General features: G+C 44.8%; 2 protein-coding genes across 2 annotated transcripts; one reads left to right on the forward strand and one right to left on the reverse strand.

Annotated features, from left to right (window-relative positions):
• Positions 1-360: 360 nt before the first annotated feature.
• On the reverse strand, positions 361-3,646 carry LOC101756470 (LOB domain-containing protein 6). Its single transcript, XM_012848838.2, has 3 exons — positions 3,505-3,646; positions 2,202-3,301; positions 361-931 (listed from the first exon to the last, which is right to left on the reverse strand). Exon 2 carries the CDS (start codon positions 3,244-3,246, stop codon positions 2,383-2,385), a length of 864 nt encoding a protein of 287 aa, XP_012704292.1. The 5' UTR covers positions 3,247-3,301; positions 3,505-3,646; the 3' UTR covers positions 361-931; positions 2,202-2,382.
• Positions 3,647-11,717: 8,071 nt separating this feature from the next.
• LOC101757019 (protein OSB1, mitochondrial) lies at positions 11,718-14,601 on the forward strand. Its single transcript, XM_004982376.2, has 4 exons — positions 11,718-12,105; positions 13,158-13,296; positions 13,760-13,856; positions 13,956-14,601. Exons 1-4 carry the CDS (start codon positions 11,786-11,788, stop codon positions 14,273-14,275), a joined length of 876 nt encoding a protein of 291 aa, XP_004982433.1. The 5' UTR covers positions 11,718-11,785; the 3' UTR covers positions 14,276-14,601.
• The last annotated feature ends 309 nt before the right edge of the window (positions 14,602-14,910 follow it).

The following is a 14,910-nucleotide window of genomic DNA, read 5'->3' on the forward strand; positions in this document are numbered from 1 at the left end:
GAAAAGGGATAGCATATGTACTGTACTATTGGCAAGTTGACTGGTGTGACGGTACACATGCTTGAGAGATTAATTGTTAAGATCCTGGAAGTGTAGAACTCTTCCAATCCACTTGAAACAAAAGCTTCATTTAGGACTAGAGCTGTATACTACCAAGAAATACATACAACTTCTTGTTTGACATTCTTCCAAATAATGAAATAACAGCTTTGAAAATGTTATGAATTACGACATTGATGGGACAGTATCTAGGCACTAACAGATTTTATATGATGACGAAGCGAGCTTCAGTTTTTCCCCCTATCCTCCATAGGCATGAAGGCTACGTACACAATAAGTATTAACTGGAGAAAAAATGGGTGTCACAATAAAATGACTAGCTCCATCCATTTATGTCCAAAGAGAGGCTTCTACTTATTTATACACAAGATGGCAGGACGAGTTTATGAATGAGAAAAAAAAAGGAAAAAAGAAGGTAAGGGCGAAAGAATACTAATAACAGCGATGAAACTTGGATATATATGCTCAACAACAAATGCAAAGTGAACGAAGATACTATATTTTTAGCTGCTCATCCTACTGTTCTTGTTAATATCTTTATTCATGCTTGCTGCTCCCTCCTGCAAAGTGCATACACCTTAGCTTTGAATGCATTTTGTTTCTCTATCTCACTTCAGTACTTCACCATTTGCTGCTCCCCTCCTGGCACTGAAGCACACCATGCATGCTTCTCTCTGCCACACCATGCATGCTTCTCTCTACTGTGTCTGTCTACCTCTACTACTCCCATCTCTCCACCTTCCCACCATTAATTCTCTGTGTTACACTGATCCATGATGAGTATATCTGTCCCCATTTCCTACCACTCCTTCTGTCTTGCATTTATTTGGCTCTAACTCTTGAGGAAGAAAGGCAACTGATCATGAGGAACCTGACAAGGCATAATTCCAGGTGAATGATATGTCAGTGAGTGAAATTGAATGGGTGATAAACGGCGTTTCATATACCATATGCATGATGTCTATATATAGTGAGATACAGCAGGGGGGCTCAACTGTTTGCCTATTTCTAGCAACAGCTAGAGATAGAAAGAGGGTATACACGCATGAAAACACAAATAAGTATATCATAGGCATGCATGTAGAGATTAGTGCTAACCTAGAAGACCATTGTTCGTTTACCCACAGATTAAAAATTTGAGAATTGGTCACTTGTGTTTCTTATTAATAACCATCAAACTGTTCTGCCTACTCATATGCTTAGTGAAAATAACTAATTAAGACTGCAATCAGTAACTGTTTAAGCAACAAAGAGAGATTACTAAACAACTATAGGAAGGTTCATTGCATCCTTGGCATCAGTACATTATCTTTTGGGGATCGTCATGGACACACTAGAAGGCCAGAATCTTTTTTTCGGGATCACCCATAAACCCACTAGCAGTATTGTTTACTATCTGTCAGCACTTCAAAGCATATATCAATCCTTTTTCATAGTAGTTAATTAAGCTACATCTTCTAGCAGGGACACACTGTAAGAACACACAACTGTAAAGGAGGATAGCTAAGTTTAGCAACACAAAATGTATCAAATTAAGGAATTGAACATGTGTACATACGCAACCCCATGCCCAGCTAGCATTTCTCGTGTAATCAGTGGAATGCTGGCTTGGGCACTTAGCAAGCCACGGCCGGACTTACATGCTGCAATGTGTTAACTTGTGTGTTACACATGTTAAATTGCCTTTTAGATATGCAAGGATGGACCCATGCATGAGCTCGAGCAGCTGGTTTCCCATATGCAAGAAGCACTAATACTAGCTAGTACTACTTTAATATGACATCAGCAGGATAGTCATTTCATGAAGCCACGCCATATCATATCATTATGCCAATATGGATTAGCAATTCACCTACTTAAATATAACTTTTCCCTAAATCTCCATTGTTCATCTACATGCACTAAGAACATATCAGTGCATGGAGTTCGCACTTGCAAAATAACTTGCAGTTTGAACCACAAAATTAGTAGAGACTCATAATGTTTATCTGAGTATTTTTCATGTGCTCTTTGGTTTAAAACAGTAGCCGAACTTTTATGCAAAAACTATCGTTTCAGAGAACAAGAAAGTCAAAAGAGAATCAAACAGAAGGCCAGAATCAAGAATAGGAAAAGGCGGATATATGTGAGAAGAAGAATACCTTGCTTGTGAAGGATCCACCTCGCCTGCCTTCGGGAGGCACGGATCCAATATCGATGCTGATGCCGATGATGAAGCAGACGGGAAAAAAAAATCATGACGAACAAGGAACACCAAAGAAAACACAAAAGGCTAAAGAAAGGACAAATCAGTGGCGGGCGTGCGGGCGACCGGCCGTCCGATCAGGCTGGCGGCACGCCGCCGCCACCGCTGCCCTCGTCGCTTCCGTCCGTATTCTGCTGGTGCGACACTTCAGGATGCGACTGGCCCGACGACGATGGCGGCGGGGACTGCTCCATCTGGTACGTGAGCGCGACGGCCGTCTGCGCCTGCGACGGCGGCGGTTGCTGCTGCTGCTGGAAGAGGAAACCGCCCTCGTACGGCACCGCGTCGGGCGGCACGACGGCGACCGTGGCGCCGGCGCTGCTCCCGGGCACGGCGTGCGCGTAGGCCGCGGCCTGCCTCATCATAAGTTCCTGCTCCCTGGCGACCTCCACGGTCGCGGCGAGCTGCTGCGCCTCCGCCATCTGCTGGTGGTGGTGGAGGTGCTGCTGGTGCTGCACCATGATCTGCTGCTGCGGGTGCCCGTGCCCGTGCTGCGGCGCGACGCCGACGCCGAGCCCCATCCCGGCGCCGGAGGCGAGGGGCACGCCGGCGTACTGGTGGTGGTGGTACTGCGGCGGGGCGACGAAGGGCGCGAAGGCGGCGGGGCCGATGTAGCTGGCCAGCTCCTTGCGCGCGGCGGCGAGCTCGTCGCGCGCCTGCTTGATCCTGAGCTGCAGGACGGAGATGTAGGAGACGCAGCCGTAGACGGGGTCGCGGAGGCGCGCCTCGGCCTCGTACGCGAGCGAGTTGACGGCGTCCTCCCGCTGCGCCTGCGGGAGCTCGTTGAGGAGCTTGGAGACGTTGCTGGCGCCGAAGACGCGGTGCACGTTGGCGAACTTGGCCGGGTTGTCCGGCGGGAAGTAGGGCGCGAAGACGCACCCCTGCGTGCACTTGCGCCGCAGCAGCTTGCACGCCGCGCACGGCGAGCTGGACGACGACATCCCGCGCGCCGCCGCTGACGGCGCGCCGCTCCTCCTCCTCCTTCCTCCTTGATGCCTGGCAAACAGATAGACACATGAAGGTCAGTGGTGCAGCGGGATGGATCGAATCCTAACCACTACCGCGCCGGATCAGAAGCCACACGCGCGCGCCGCGAACCGTATGGATCCAGGAAAGAGAGGAGCGAGGATCTGGGCGGATTATTCCATCCGCAGCCGGAAAGGGGATGGAGAGCGAGGGAGCTAGGGCACGATTCTTACCAGGGGACGAGAGGGGATCAATTCATGGCGGCAGCGCAGGAGCCAGGAGGGCTGGAGGAGGAGGATGGCGATCTGGATGGATGGAGGCGTCCGTTCGTTGGGGAAGACGGTCGAGAGCCTCCACGAGTTGGGATCGTTCGTGGTCGTGGGGGAAGGCCGGATGATCGACCACGCCAAGGTGGCCCCGGGGTAGTTGGGGTTACGGAACTAACCATTCAAAGTGCTGGCCGTAAGGGCACAAATTTACAAACCTCTCAAACTGATGATGATCCTGGAAATAAATCGAAGTCACAACGGCCCGGTGAATAATGAAACAAATATTTGAATTATAAAAATTGATGTATCCGACATGTATGATACTCTTTTGCAAAAGCCACTACAAAAGAAACATACTCCCTCCGTTCCAAAAAGAATGATGTTTTGACATTCAAAATTTATCCAAAAAGAATGACGTTTTAGGATTTAAATCTTACGCATGCATAATTTGGCATGTTGATCTCGTGCATGCATGATTAAATGGAAACATATTTTCTCTATTTTCTATATGCAATCTGAACTAACTAGGGTACATGCGCCTTTTTCATTCATCTATGATCTGTCTGAAAAATTCCAAAAAGCCATTCTTTTTGGGGAGAGGGAGTATATGCTATGATATGTGATAATATGAAGCTCTCCCTAGCCAATTTCCTAGAAAAGGGGAATGAAGTCTCCTAGATTCGATTTGTACTATTTTCAATTGCTTAAATTTCCAATATCTCACATTTTTGTTATGCCTTGTCTAAAAGATTCATCAAACTTAAAGAAACTACTATTATCTTAGACTATCGGTGTCAAGGCTATTTAATCGTAAAACCTCCTAGGTTGAAATCTCATGAGCTGTATAGTCACGGTATCCATTTTGTGTGTGTAGACTAGGGTATTTACTAGACCTTTTTTCCATAAACACATCAAGGAAACATTCATATTTTTTTTTACGTTTATTCATTATACTTGTCGAACATGCATAAACATAATTGACTCTCTTTTGTTTTACTCTCTATTAGGTATGGTATTCCCTCCATCCACCAATATTAGCTGTATTTTTTAGAATAAGTCTATGAAAGTCAAAACCCCTCAGTTGTAAGTTAGGAGGAATTTTGAGTTCCATTTCGCATAGGCGACGATAATAGCACACCAGTAATAATTGTGGAAAAATATATATGTGAGCGGCAGCCTTTGGGCCTACCTTTTATTAGAGAAACCTTCGGGCCCATCTAACTAGAGCGCAGCGCCGCAGCCCACACACAGAGGAGAGAGAGAAGAAACCGAGTTTTTTGTGGCCCAGGGACCAGGCCCAACAATTCTTTTTTTAGTGCAAGCCCAACAATTCTTGAGAACTCCATCTTCTGCGCTTCATCGGCGGAGCCGCCACCGTGCCGTCGGCGTCGGCCGCTCCACCTAGCCGCGGCGTGCCCCGCCCTGCCGGAGGCCGTAAAACGGTAATTCCGACGACTGTTTCCGTGGAATCCTCCTCGTCGCCATCCTAATGGGTGTCACAACTTCAGGTTGAGTCTCTCCCCCATCCTGGTCCGTTTTGTATGCTCGCTAACTTAATGCAGAAATTTTAAATCTCTGAGAAAAATGGAGGCGTTTGCTTGCTCTGTTTTGGCCATATTGTTTGCTTTTGAGCGCATTGTAGTATATTTGCCACTCTTGACCCTTAATTGGGAAAATTGCTGCTGAATTGTACAGTGTCTGAACGTGTTTCTTTGCCTTCAGAATGTATGAGCAGTTGTTCGTTGGGAATGGTATGGGCAGAGGATTGAAGACTCTGCAGTCAACCGCTGAGTTAACGTGGGGAATGCGCCGTGTTATGCGGATACGTTTCTCTGAAACATGATGCACACTGGACTTGACGAAAGAATAGCTTGAAGTCCCGGTCAGTTTTTCACCCATCTTCTTAGCATTTTTTCAAGGCGTGTTCGAAGGTAACTGCAAGTTTGGCGGGGTGGTATTCATGAACGTCATGGAGCTACCTGATGCTAGATATAGTTGTCATGATGTGAATTATTTCATATCAGTAGGTACTTCCTCTGCACATCAATACGATACCATTCATATCTAACAATATCACTGTAAGGCCTAGGAACCAAAATTATAGTTTGACTTTGATTGGTGTTGTTTAGTTAAAACTTAAAGCAATCGCTTTAGTTCAACGGCAACTTAGTAATCCTGATCAGAGTAACAGACAAGCAATATGATCCAGCGGAGGGTCACGTGGTCACATACCCATTACATACAAAAAATGAGAAGGCTCAAGTTCCCTTACTTTTGTCCTTAATTTTATTGATGTATATCTTCTACGAATGCTTCATAATAAAAAATGGGTCTGTAAGATCAGATCAATGAGAACTTCTGCTTTACTTCTCACTTTTTGAAAGAAACTAAAGGTTCACTGGGTTTGTAGAAACTCCCAAAAAAACATGGTGAAATTACAGCTTTCTAAATACCATAATATTTTTGGTAATCAGGTAGTCCCTCAGTTTCCAACACCATGGTATTCTGTACACACTCAAAAAACTATATATACAAACTGGCTGTTATCTCATTCACTCAGTTCAATATTTTAGAAATACTCCCTTTCATCATTTTTTACATAATATGTTTTTTTACAGACTGGCAGTACCCAAATATTCCCTTTCACAGGAATACATACTTCAATTTTAATATATCCTATATATTACAATCCAAAGTTCCTTTATAATTTGGAAAGCTATTAATTGGTACTAATCACAGAATTGGTTGATTGTGAACTTGCATTCCAACAGGGGTGGGGAACTGCAGAGTGTAGTGTAAACTAGATAATAGGGCATCTACGATCTTAGTTGAGCACTTCATAATACAATCTTTTGTAGTCTAAAAATACTGAGCTGAGCAACCAACAACATAATACAATCATAACTATATTTTACATCTTGTCCACACATTCGAAGATTGCCATCCTCCAAGGCTTCAAGAAAACTAGAGCTCCAAGCCACAGCCATATTCCAAAGCTAAAACCCAGCAATTACCCAATAGCATGACCATAATTCTTCAAGGTCTTTATGATATCCCTTCTGCTGATCGAATGCTGGTACTGAGCTTGAGTCACTTGGACATGCTATGCTCAAGGAAAACCACAGAGCCCAGAATTGTTCGCATAAATAGAAGGGTCATCCAGTGTTTGGAGTTGATTGCCTTTGGGAATCCTGCCTGATAGCTGGTTGCTGGATAGGTTCAAGGAACTAAGATACATTAAGTTTGAGATGCTTGATGGAATAGTGCCTGCTAGTTGATTCCATGAAATGTCATGAGATTCAAGAAACTTCAAGTCACCAATATATTTTGGAATAGTGCCAAATAGATGATTCCTTGACAGATTTAGGAACTTGAGTCCTTGTAAATTTGAGAGCCCTGAAGGTATTTCACTAGTGAGGAAGTTGCTTGATAGGTCAATGCCTGTAACTAGAGACACTGTTCTTTGGAATATCTCGTGGTGATCCTTCCAGTTTATATCAACTCGATCAAAATATGGATACTGAGTAGAGTACTCGACCAATATCACTAACTGTTCTGTATTCCGTCGCCTCATGGACGTCAAGTCAGCAAACTCAGTTGGTATGAATCCTGTCAGGTTGTTGTCAGCTAAATCCAGGAGCTGGAGATAAGCGAGCTGTGATAACTTTCTTGGAATATTTCCATGGAACATATTTGACCATAGTTGTATAATCCTTAGCCTAGGATTTGTCACACCTAACCATGACGGAATTATGCTGGAATACCTATTTCGCCCAAGGTTGAGTATGATTAGGTTCTTAGATTTCTGTATCACAGACGGAAACTCTCCATGAAAATAGTTGTATGCCAGGTTCAGTGATTTAAGAGAAGAGAGATGGTTCCTTGCAGTTGGAAGTTTACCAATAAAGGCATTTCTTGACAAATCCAAAAATTGCAGGCTTTGCAAGTTCCACCAGCAACTTGGGAGTTTGGAGAGATTATTATTTGATAGATCCAGGATCAGAAGAGAAGTAAATGAACATAAAGTTGGAGGTAGTGTTCCACTAAATTGATTTTCAGAGACATCAAGAACAGTTAGGTTGGAATGGACTCCAATGACCTGCGATATGTTGCCAGAAACATGGTTTTGGCTCAGCCTAAGAGATTGTAAATTTGGACAATTCCGGATGCATGATGGCAATGTGCCTGACAAGTTATTGTTGTTTAAAACAAGCACTCGTAACAAAAAAGATCTGCATAGGCTTTGTGGTAACTCTCCATACAAGCTATTGTTGGCTAACCCAATGAGAACGAGTGGCTGCCTGTTGCCAAGATCTATAGGTATGTTACCACTTAACTTGTTTGTGCCCAGTGCTAGGTAGAAGAGATTTCGGAGTATTGAGATGGTTACTGGTATACCACCTTCCAGTTGGTTATTCCTAAAATCAAGTTGTTGCAGTGAGGTCATGTTTCCAATCTCCCAAGGTATTGTGCCATTGAGGTTGTTGTTGAATAGATTCATTCCTTTAAGAAGCCTCATGTTTTTGATAGATCGGGGAATTGGCCCAGTAAAGTGATTGCATGAAAAAACCAGGATCTGCAAGTTTGTGAGGTTACCTATGCCCGCTGGAATCAGCCCATTGAAGTTGTTGCTGTCCAATTCAAGATAGGTCAGATATTGGAGTGAAGAGATCGTTTCAGGGAGCTCATCCTCCAGTTGGTTGTTCGAAAGGTCTAGTTTTTGCAGTGCAGTCATATTTCCAACGGAAGGTGGTACCGCACCATAGAGGCTGTTGTTGCAGAGAGACAATTCTTTGAGAAGCTTCATGTTTTCAACTGATGGGGGAAGTCGTCCAGTGAAGCGATTATTTGACAAATACAGGAACTGCAAATTTGTGAGGTTACCTATGCCCATCGGAACCAACCCATTGAACTTGTTGCTGTCCAGGTCAAGATAGGTTAGATATTGGAGTGATGAGATCGTTGCAGGGAGCTCACCCTCCAGTTGGTTTAATGAAAGGTCGAGTTGTTGCAGCGCAGTCATATTTCCAATCTCCGATGCTATTGTGCCCTTTAGGTGATTGTCGTAGAGATAGATTTCTTGGAGAGAACGCGACAGCCATAGTTTCTCCGGTATGGCACCGACAAGGCTGTTGATGCTGAGATTGAGCTTGTTGATCTTTGGAAACGCAGCAAAGTCGAAGGCGTCAAGCTGGCCCCTGAGCCCAGCACCTGGAAGGCTAAGCTCAACGACATGGCCTGCGGCATCACATGTGACGCCCAACCATGAGCAGCAGGTGGAGTTGCTTGCTGGTGACCATGAGGACAGAGAACTGGCAATGGCTAAAGAGGCTTTCCATTGGAAGAGCGCTAACTCTTGTGGGCTGCTGGTGGCATTCGCCATGCAAACCAGAAAAACAGTCGTCTCACAGAAGAGGATATTTGCCTGCATCGCTTCTCTTAGAAGAGACTGCATAACCACAGCTCCTAGAAGTTGAGGTGGATTAGCTTACTAGTGCCACTGACCCCTCTCCTTGCTTCTGATGTGCTCTACCGTTCTTTCCAAATGCTCCAGGAGATAAGCATAAACGCTGAGTCCAAGCCTCGCTTTTTCAGCACGGTCATGTTACTTCGCTTGAGCAGCCACCGATCAATGAGTGTAACTTCGTGCAGTGGGACGTGGTTCTGAATGTGAAGCAAGGAGCTGATCTGCTGCCAAACCTGCATGGAGTACGTGCATCTCGCGAACGGATGGTCTGCTGTTTCCCTTTCCTGATCGCACAGCACCATGATGCTTGATCTTGGAGCCCTCGATGTTGCCTTCTGTTGGCCGTCCACAGCCTGTCCTTCACCGCCAACCAACTGAAGAATTTCACTTTCAGAGGTGCCCAAGCTCACCAGATTGGTTTTGCTCCAGCGAATTTGATTGCTCCCTGGAAGAAGGCTCTATAAGCTGATCTTGCAGTGTATGTTCCAGATAGATTCCACCTCCAGGAGACCATGTCCTCAATCCCAGCAGTCAGCTGGACCCCCTGAATTGCATGCCAAAGTTGCACATACTGAGAAATGGCTGGTACTGTAGCTCTGCCGACAATATTTTATTGTTCAGAGCTTGTGATATTGTCCTTGTTTTCCTGATATTTGGTCTGATGATCTTGCACAACTCCGGAGCCAAGATGCAAGGAGAGGATTCTCCATACTATTTGTCAGTCCAGAAGAGTGTTAGATTTCCATCTCCCAACTGCACTTCTACTGATGTCTGGAACATTTGTAACGCATCAGGTTTTTAATCCTGCAAGTGTCAAGTATTCCGGCCATTTACCACTATGACCGCAGACTAGTCGTCTACTGAATTGTGCATAGGCATCTACAGTTCTGTATAGCTAAATCATCTCCAATCTCCCAATAAATATTTCTCAATAAATAGTGAATTGGGATGTCCCAATATCACTTTTATTGTTATTAGGAGAGTTGCTTTTACAGTCTCCTAATAATCTCATCCCAATCTAACTACCGTATTGGGAGAGTCACAACTTGTCGGTGCGGAATCTGACCGATAGGTAAATATACGTAGTTTGCCACGCGTTAGATCGGATATGATCTAGCACATAATGACTTAGGATTTATACTGGTTCGGGTAACAGGCCCTACATCCAGTCGGGGGTCGGTCGGTCGATTGTATTCCTGAGCCCAGGTGCTCAAAGTTTGCAGTGGGGGTACAAACGAGCGAGGAGTGGAGAAGGGGGTGTTCGAGGCTCGGTCGTGCTCTGGTCCGAGTGGAGGAGAGTGACGGGGGCTCAAATGTGTGCTGAGTGTTGGAGAGAGTCAGAGAGTCTTCGATTGAGAGAGAGAGAGCGCGCGCGCCCCCCTTTATAGTTCAAGGGGACGGCCTTACAAGTCAGGGAGAGGGAGAGAAAAGGTGCATGGGCGCTGCCTAATCTTGTCAGTGCCCACGTCGTCGGGTACAGGGTGGCTATCGCACTCCATCCCTGTTCATCTTGTCCGGTCACTCCGTCGTGACAGGTAGGTAGCATAGTGCCCACCTGACATGGCAGGGCGGCACTGTGCGTTACGTGCGCAAGGCGTGGCGAGGTACAGTCCTCTGTATGGTGGTTGACCTGAGCATCTTCCCTTATCCGCTCCATCTGCTCCCCGGGCCGATACCGAGCGGGCATCCCCGGCCGGTCCTGACCGTGTTGGTCGGGAGGGAGCAATATGCGCCGGTCCGATCAGAGGCACATCCCCGGTCGGGGGAACTTGGTCGGAGTCGGATTGTGGCTCTAGCCCCGACCAGGCCCCTTGGTCGGGGCGCCGACTAGGCCTCCTGGTCGTGGGGCGCCGGTCGGTGGTCGGATCGTGGTCATGACCTGGCGTCACGTATCTGGGCCGGCCCAGGCGCGCATTGTCACTGCGCCGCCTGTTGGACTGAGCGTTGTGAAAAGACAGGCACATTGAGGACCCCAGGTCTATGGACCCGTCACAACTTCTCCTTTATTTAGGGAGAGTTGAGATGAATTATTGGGTTGTTCTAATAATTATTGAAAAAAAAGAAAAGTAAATCAACTCTTCCAATATAGTAGTTGGATTGGGGAAAGAGGACTGCTGGAGCTGCTCTCTCAGGCCTATTGTATAAGTGTGAGTTTTGCCTCGGCCAACTGGTTATTTACCGGAGACCGTGGCGCCTGTCTTGTGTTCTTCCTGCCTCTGCCTTTCTTTGTCCATTTAAATAGTTTACGCTTTCTGATTGGTCACTACTCACTACGATTTGGCATCAGCAGCGGAAATGTTTTACTAAGTTGTACATTTGTATAGTAACATAACTAAACATCTCGTGTTCAACCCATGACACTCGTTGTATGCACAAAGTCAAGGAATTCTTTTGACATACGGATGAAAATGCAGCGGTTCGCGGTCTCGCCAATCGATGCGTGGCAGTCCAAGTGTTCAACGGAAGAACAAGAGACCGTCCGTAGCACCAGCCAGAGCTACTGTTACAGGCTTGTCAGTACCTGAGGTTGCTGTCAAGATGAAAAGGCCGCGAAAATTTTGTACCAAAACCAAATCCCAAAGTTCACAATTGCTATTCCATCCAGCCCAGCGGCAAGGCCCAAACACGGTACCCCCCAAAGGGCACACACGCAGCCCAACAGCCGAAGCTCGGCCCAAAGAAATTGTCAGAAAAGCCTGAGTTGCCACTTGCCACCGAACTGGAAAGACACCCTCGAAAAAATAGTACCCCAAAAAAAAAAAATCGAAGCCGAGACAGATGCTGCGGCGCCTCGCCGGCGGAGCCGCTACCGTGCATTCGTCGGCGGCGGCGGCGTTCCGGAGGTTGCTCCACATCGGCGGCAGAGGCGGATGTGGTGCTGGGCAGCCGGAGAGCGTGTCGTACCGCATGTCGATGCTGCGGCGCCCCTCTTCCGTCGGCAAGAAGGGGCTCACCTGGAACTCGTGCAGTCTCATCGGCCGCCTGGACGCGCCGGTGAGGCCGTACCGCAATAGCTCCGATGAGTACCCCAGGGTGTACACCTTCCTCTCGGTTTCCCCCTCGTCGCCCGCATCCTCCTCGAGCTCGTCCACGTTCAAGTTGAGTCCCTCTCTCCTTGAGCACTTCCAACTTCGCTTGCTGCAGAAAATTTTTTGTGCTCCTAGGAATTGGGTGGATTTTCTTCTCTTTCTATGCTATTATTGGTGTGGATTTTGCTTTGCAGTATGTTCCTCAAGCTTTATTGTGGTTCCTGTACTTGATAGAAAACGTCAGTGGTTGGATTGTGTGGCCTGTTGCAACTAGAAAGAATGGAAGATTCAGCTCTTGTTTAATCACTATTAGAGTCAATGTGCTTTGATCAATATAGGACTATTTTGTTTGTTCTGATAGAAGAAATGTAAATCTTGTGTAAAATTTCGGGTCTTAAGCCCTATAAGCAAACAAAGAGCGAGGCTCAAAACTGGAAACAGTTATAACCAAATCATTAGGAACTTTCTATGATGCCATTTGCTCTATCCTGGTAAGAACCAATTTTCCATGCTTCTGAGGTGGAAAACATCTAACTGAAGGTCTATCATGTTGGTACCATGAATTATAAATAATTTGGTACATCATAAAATAGCACTGAGAGCATTTCACACCGGACAAATTTGAAGTACTATTTCCAAATTGTACATTAGGAGGCTTATGTTTGACTATATCTTTCTTCTCATGCTCGGAGTGCAAGAATCCACTTGGATTGTTTATTAAGAAATTGGCTTTGATGGAATGCTATTCAAAAGGTATTTGAACAAAAATGGTTTTAGTTTGTTGGGCTGCTAATATTACTTTTGACAAACAAGTGAAACATTCTGTTGTGCATTTTTGAGAATAAGAAGCCAATCTACCACCGAAGTAAAGATGTATCTATCTACCAAACAAAGGAAGTACTAGTTACCAGAAACTAGCTTAAAAGCAACACTTTTTCATAGAAACCAGGAACCATACAGGAGTTCCCCAATGTTACCTGATTTAACTATTGTTTTTTCCGGTTCATCATCCTATGAGTTAACAGCATGCATGTTCTTGTTCAACTAACTGTTATTGTGATTTGGGCTAAATGAAAATGAGATTATATCATTATTCGTAACGGAATGAAGAACTTGAACAGGGTGACATTGCAGTTGATGGGTCAGCTGGCCAATGTTGGCCTAAAGCATCTGAAGCACAATGACCTTGTTTATGTTTCGGGCTTTCTGAAATTTTATCACAAAGTCAGTCCAAGTGGTGAACGGAATATTTTCTATCAGGTCCGATTGCTGCAACTATTTTCTTAATGTTTAACCATTCTGAATATGCACTTGTCTGTTCGATACAACTAGTGGTTCCATATTAGTAGCACCTACCAGTGTGTTGTATATCAATAGATGTTGTGTCTTATAAATTATAATGTACATCTATTGCTTATGCAACCTATGGTCAGATGTGGTCACATGAATTCCTATTGCTTATGCAGCCTTTGGTCAGAATTCACATCGTATAATTCCTATTACTTACCCAGCCTTTGATCAAGTGTGATAATATCATTTGTTTAATGTGCCAGTTCCTCATTGTTGTAGACAGGTGAAATTTTGCAAAACGGATATTAATAAACAGAAATATGTTCACAATGTTTACTTATTCCATGTTGCTTTGCTATATAAATGATTTTTAATGCACCTTTTCAATGCATTGTCTTTTATTGTTTCATAGTTCGAAACCCATATCTTTCAGATTCACGTCACAGAGCTGAATTATGTTCTTGATCAAAATAAGAAGCCTCAGGATGATGAAGACTCAGTACATCCATCACCAATGCTATCTGCCACCCGTAAGTTTTGCCAATTGTTCTTGTTCAATTGCCCATTGCATGCTAGCAATCTCTTATAATCTTATCAAGTTTTCAGACCTTTTTTATTTACTTTGTCAGCTCAAATGCTAAAAGAGAAAAGGCACATAGACCAGCTTCACTTGTGGCAAGTCTTCTTTGCCAATCCTTATGAATGGTGGGATAACCGACAATCAAAACCATGGGCCAACTATCCTGATTTCAAACACAAGGACACTCGTGAGAAAATATGGCTCCAACCAGACGACCCTCCCTGGGTACGAAAGCAGCTTGAATTACATGACCTGGAAGTAGCAAAGAATGGTCACAAGGGCAATGGTCGGCTCTTAAAAAATCATGACTGGAAAGCAGAAGATTTTGACTATGATGATGATGAAGTACAGCATTCCGCGGAAGCATGAACAGGAAACACAACATCGTTCACCAAAAATGAAGAAAATTCACCAGGCCATTGAGGAGCCGTGCATCTCTTTGTCCAATGATCTCACTGAATTGTATAGATGGTAAACTTAGTAGTTAGGATGTGGATATTTTTTTTTAACGTAGCTAGTTATTGGGCTTGCAGGGTTGGTGTGTCTGTGTCGTTTATTTGTAATTTAATTTACATGTAGGGCGGGGTGCAAATGCGATGGAACATCAATGTTTTTGCGAGGCCCTATCAATTAACATGCCTCAAAGTTTGTAAAGCTATATAACATGCTTCAAAGTCACACTCTTTCTTAGGATAGCTCTCAATTTGCCCTCATGTGTGTGTTTTGCAGCACTAAATGTCCCCATCCAGTCCTGCCGAAAACAAGATATACTAGATTAGACATCATCTGTGCAAGATCTGTGATCGCTGATCGGCAAGTTTTAGCATTTCAGGGTGGAACTGAAATAAGAATTCTGAGCTTCTGGGGACTATTCTTCCATGTCATTTATCTGTGATCAGCAATTTGTCTTCAGGATGTTAACCTTATTTTTTTACGAAAAAGCTCAACTATTTTACAAAGCAACAATACTAAAGCAAAATTCAGACATACACAGTAGTGCAAAC

This window comes from Setaria italica, chromosome IX (assembly GCF_000263155.2).
Source record: "Setaria italica strain Yugu1 chromosome IX, Setaria_italica_v2.0, whole genome shotgun sequence".
In the NCBI taxonomy this organism is placed as follows: Eukaryota; Viridiplantae; Streptophyta; class Magnoliopsida; order Poales; family Poaceae; genus Setaria; species Setaria italica.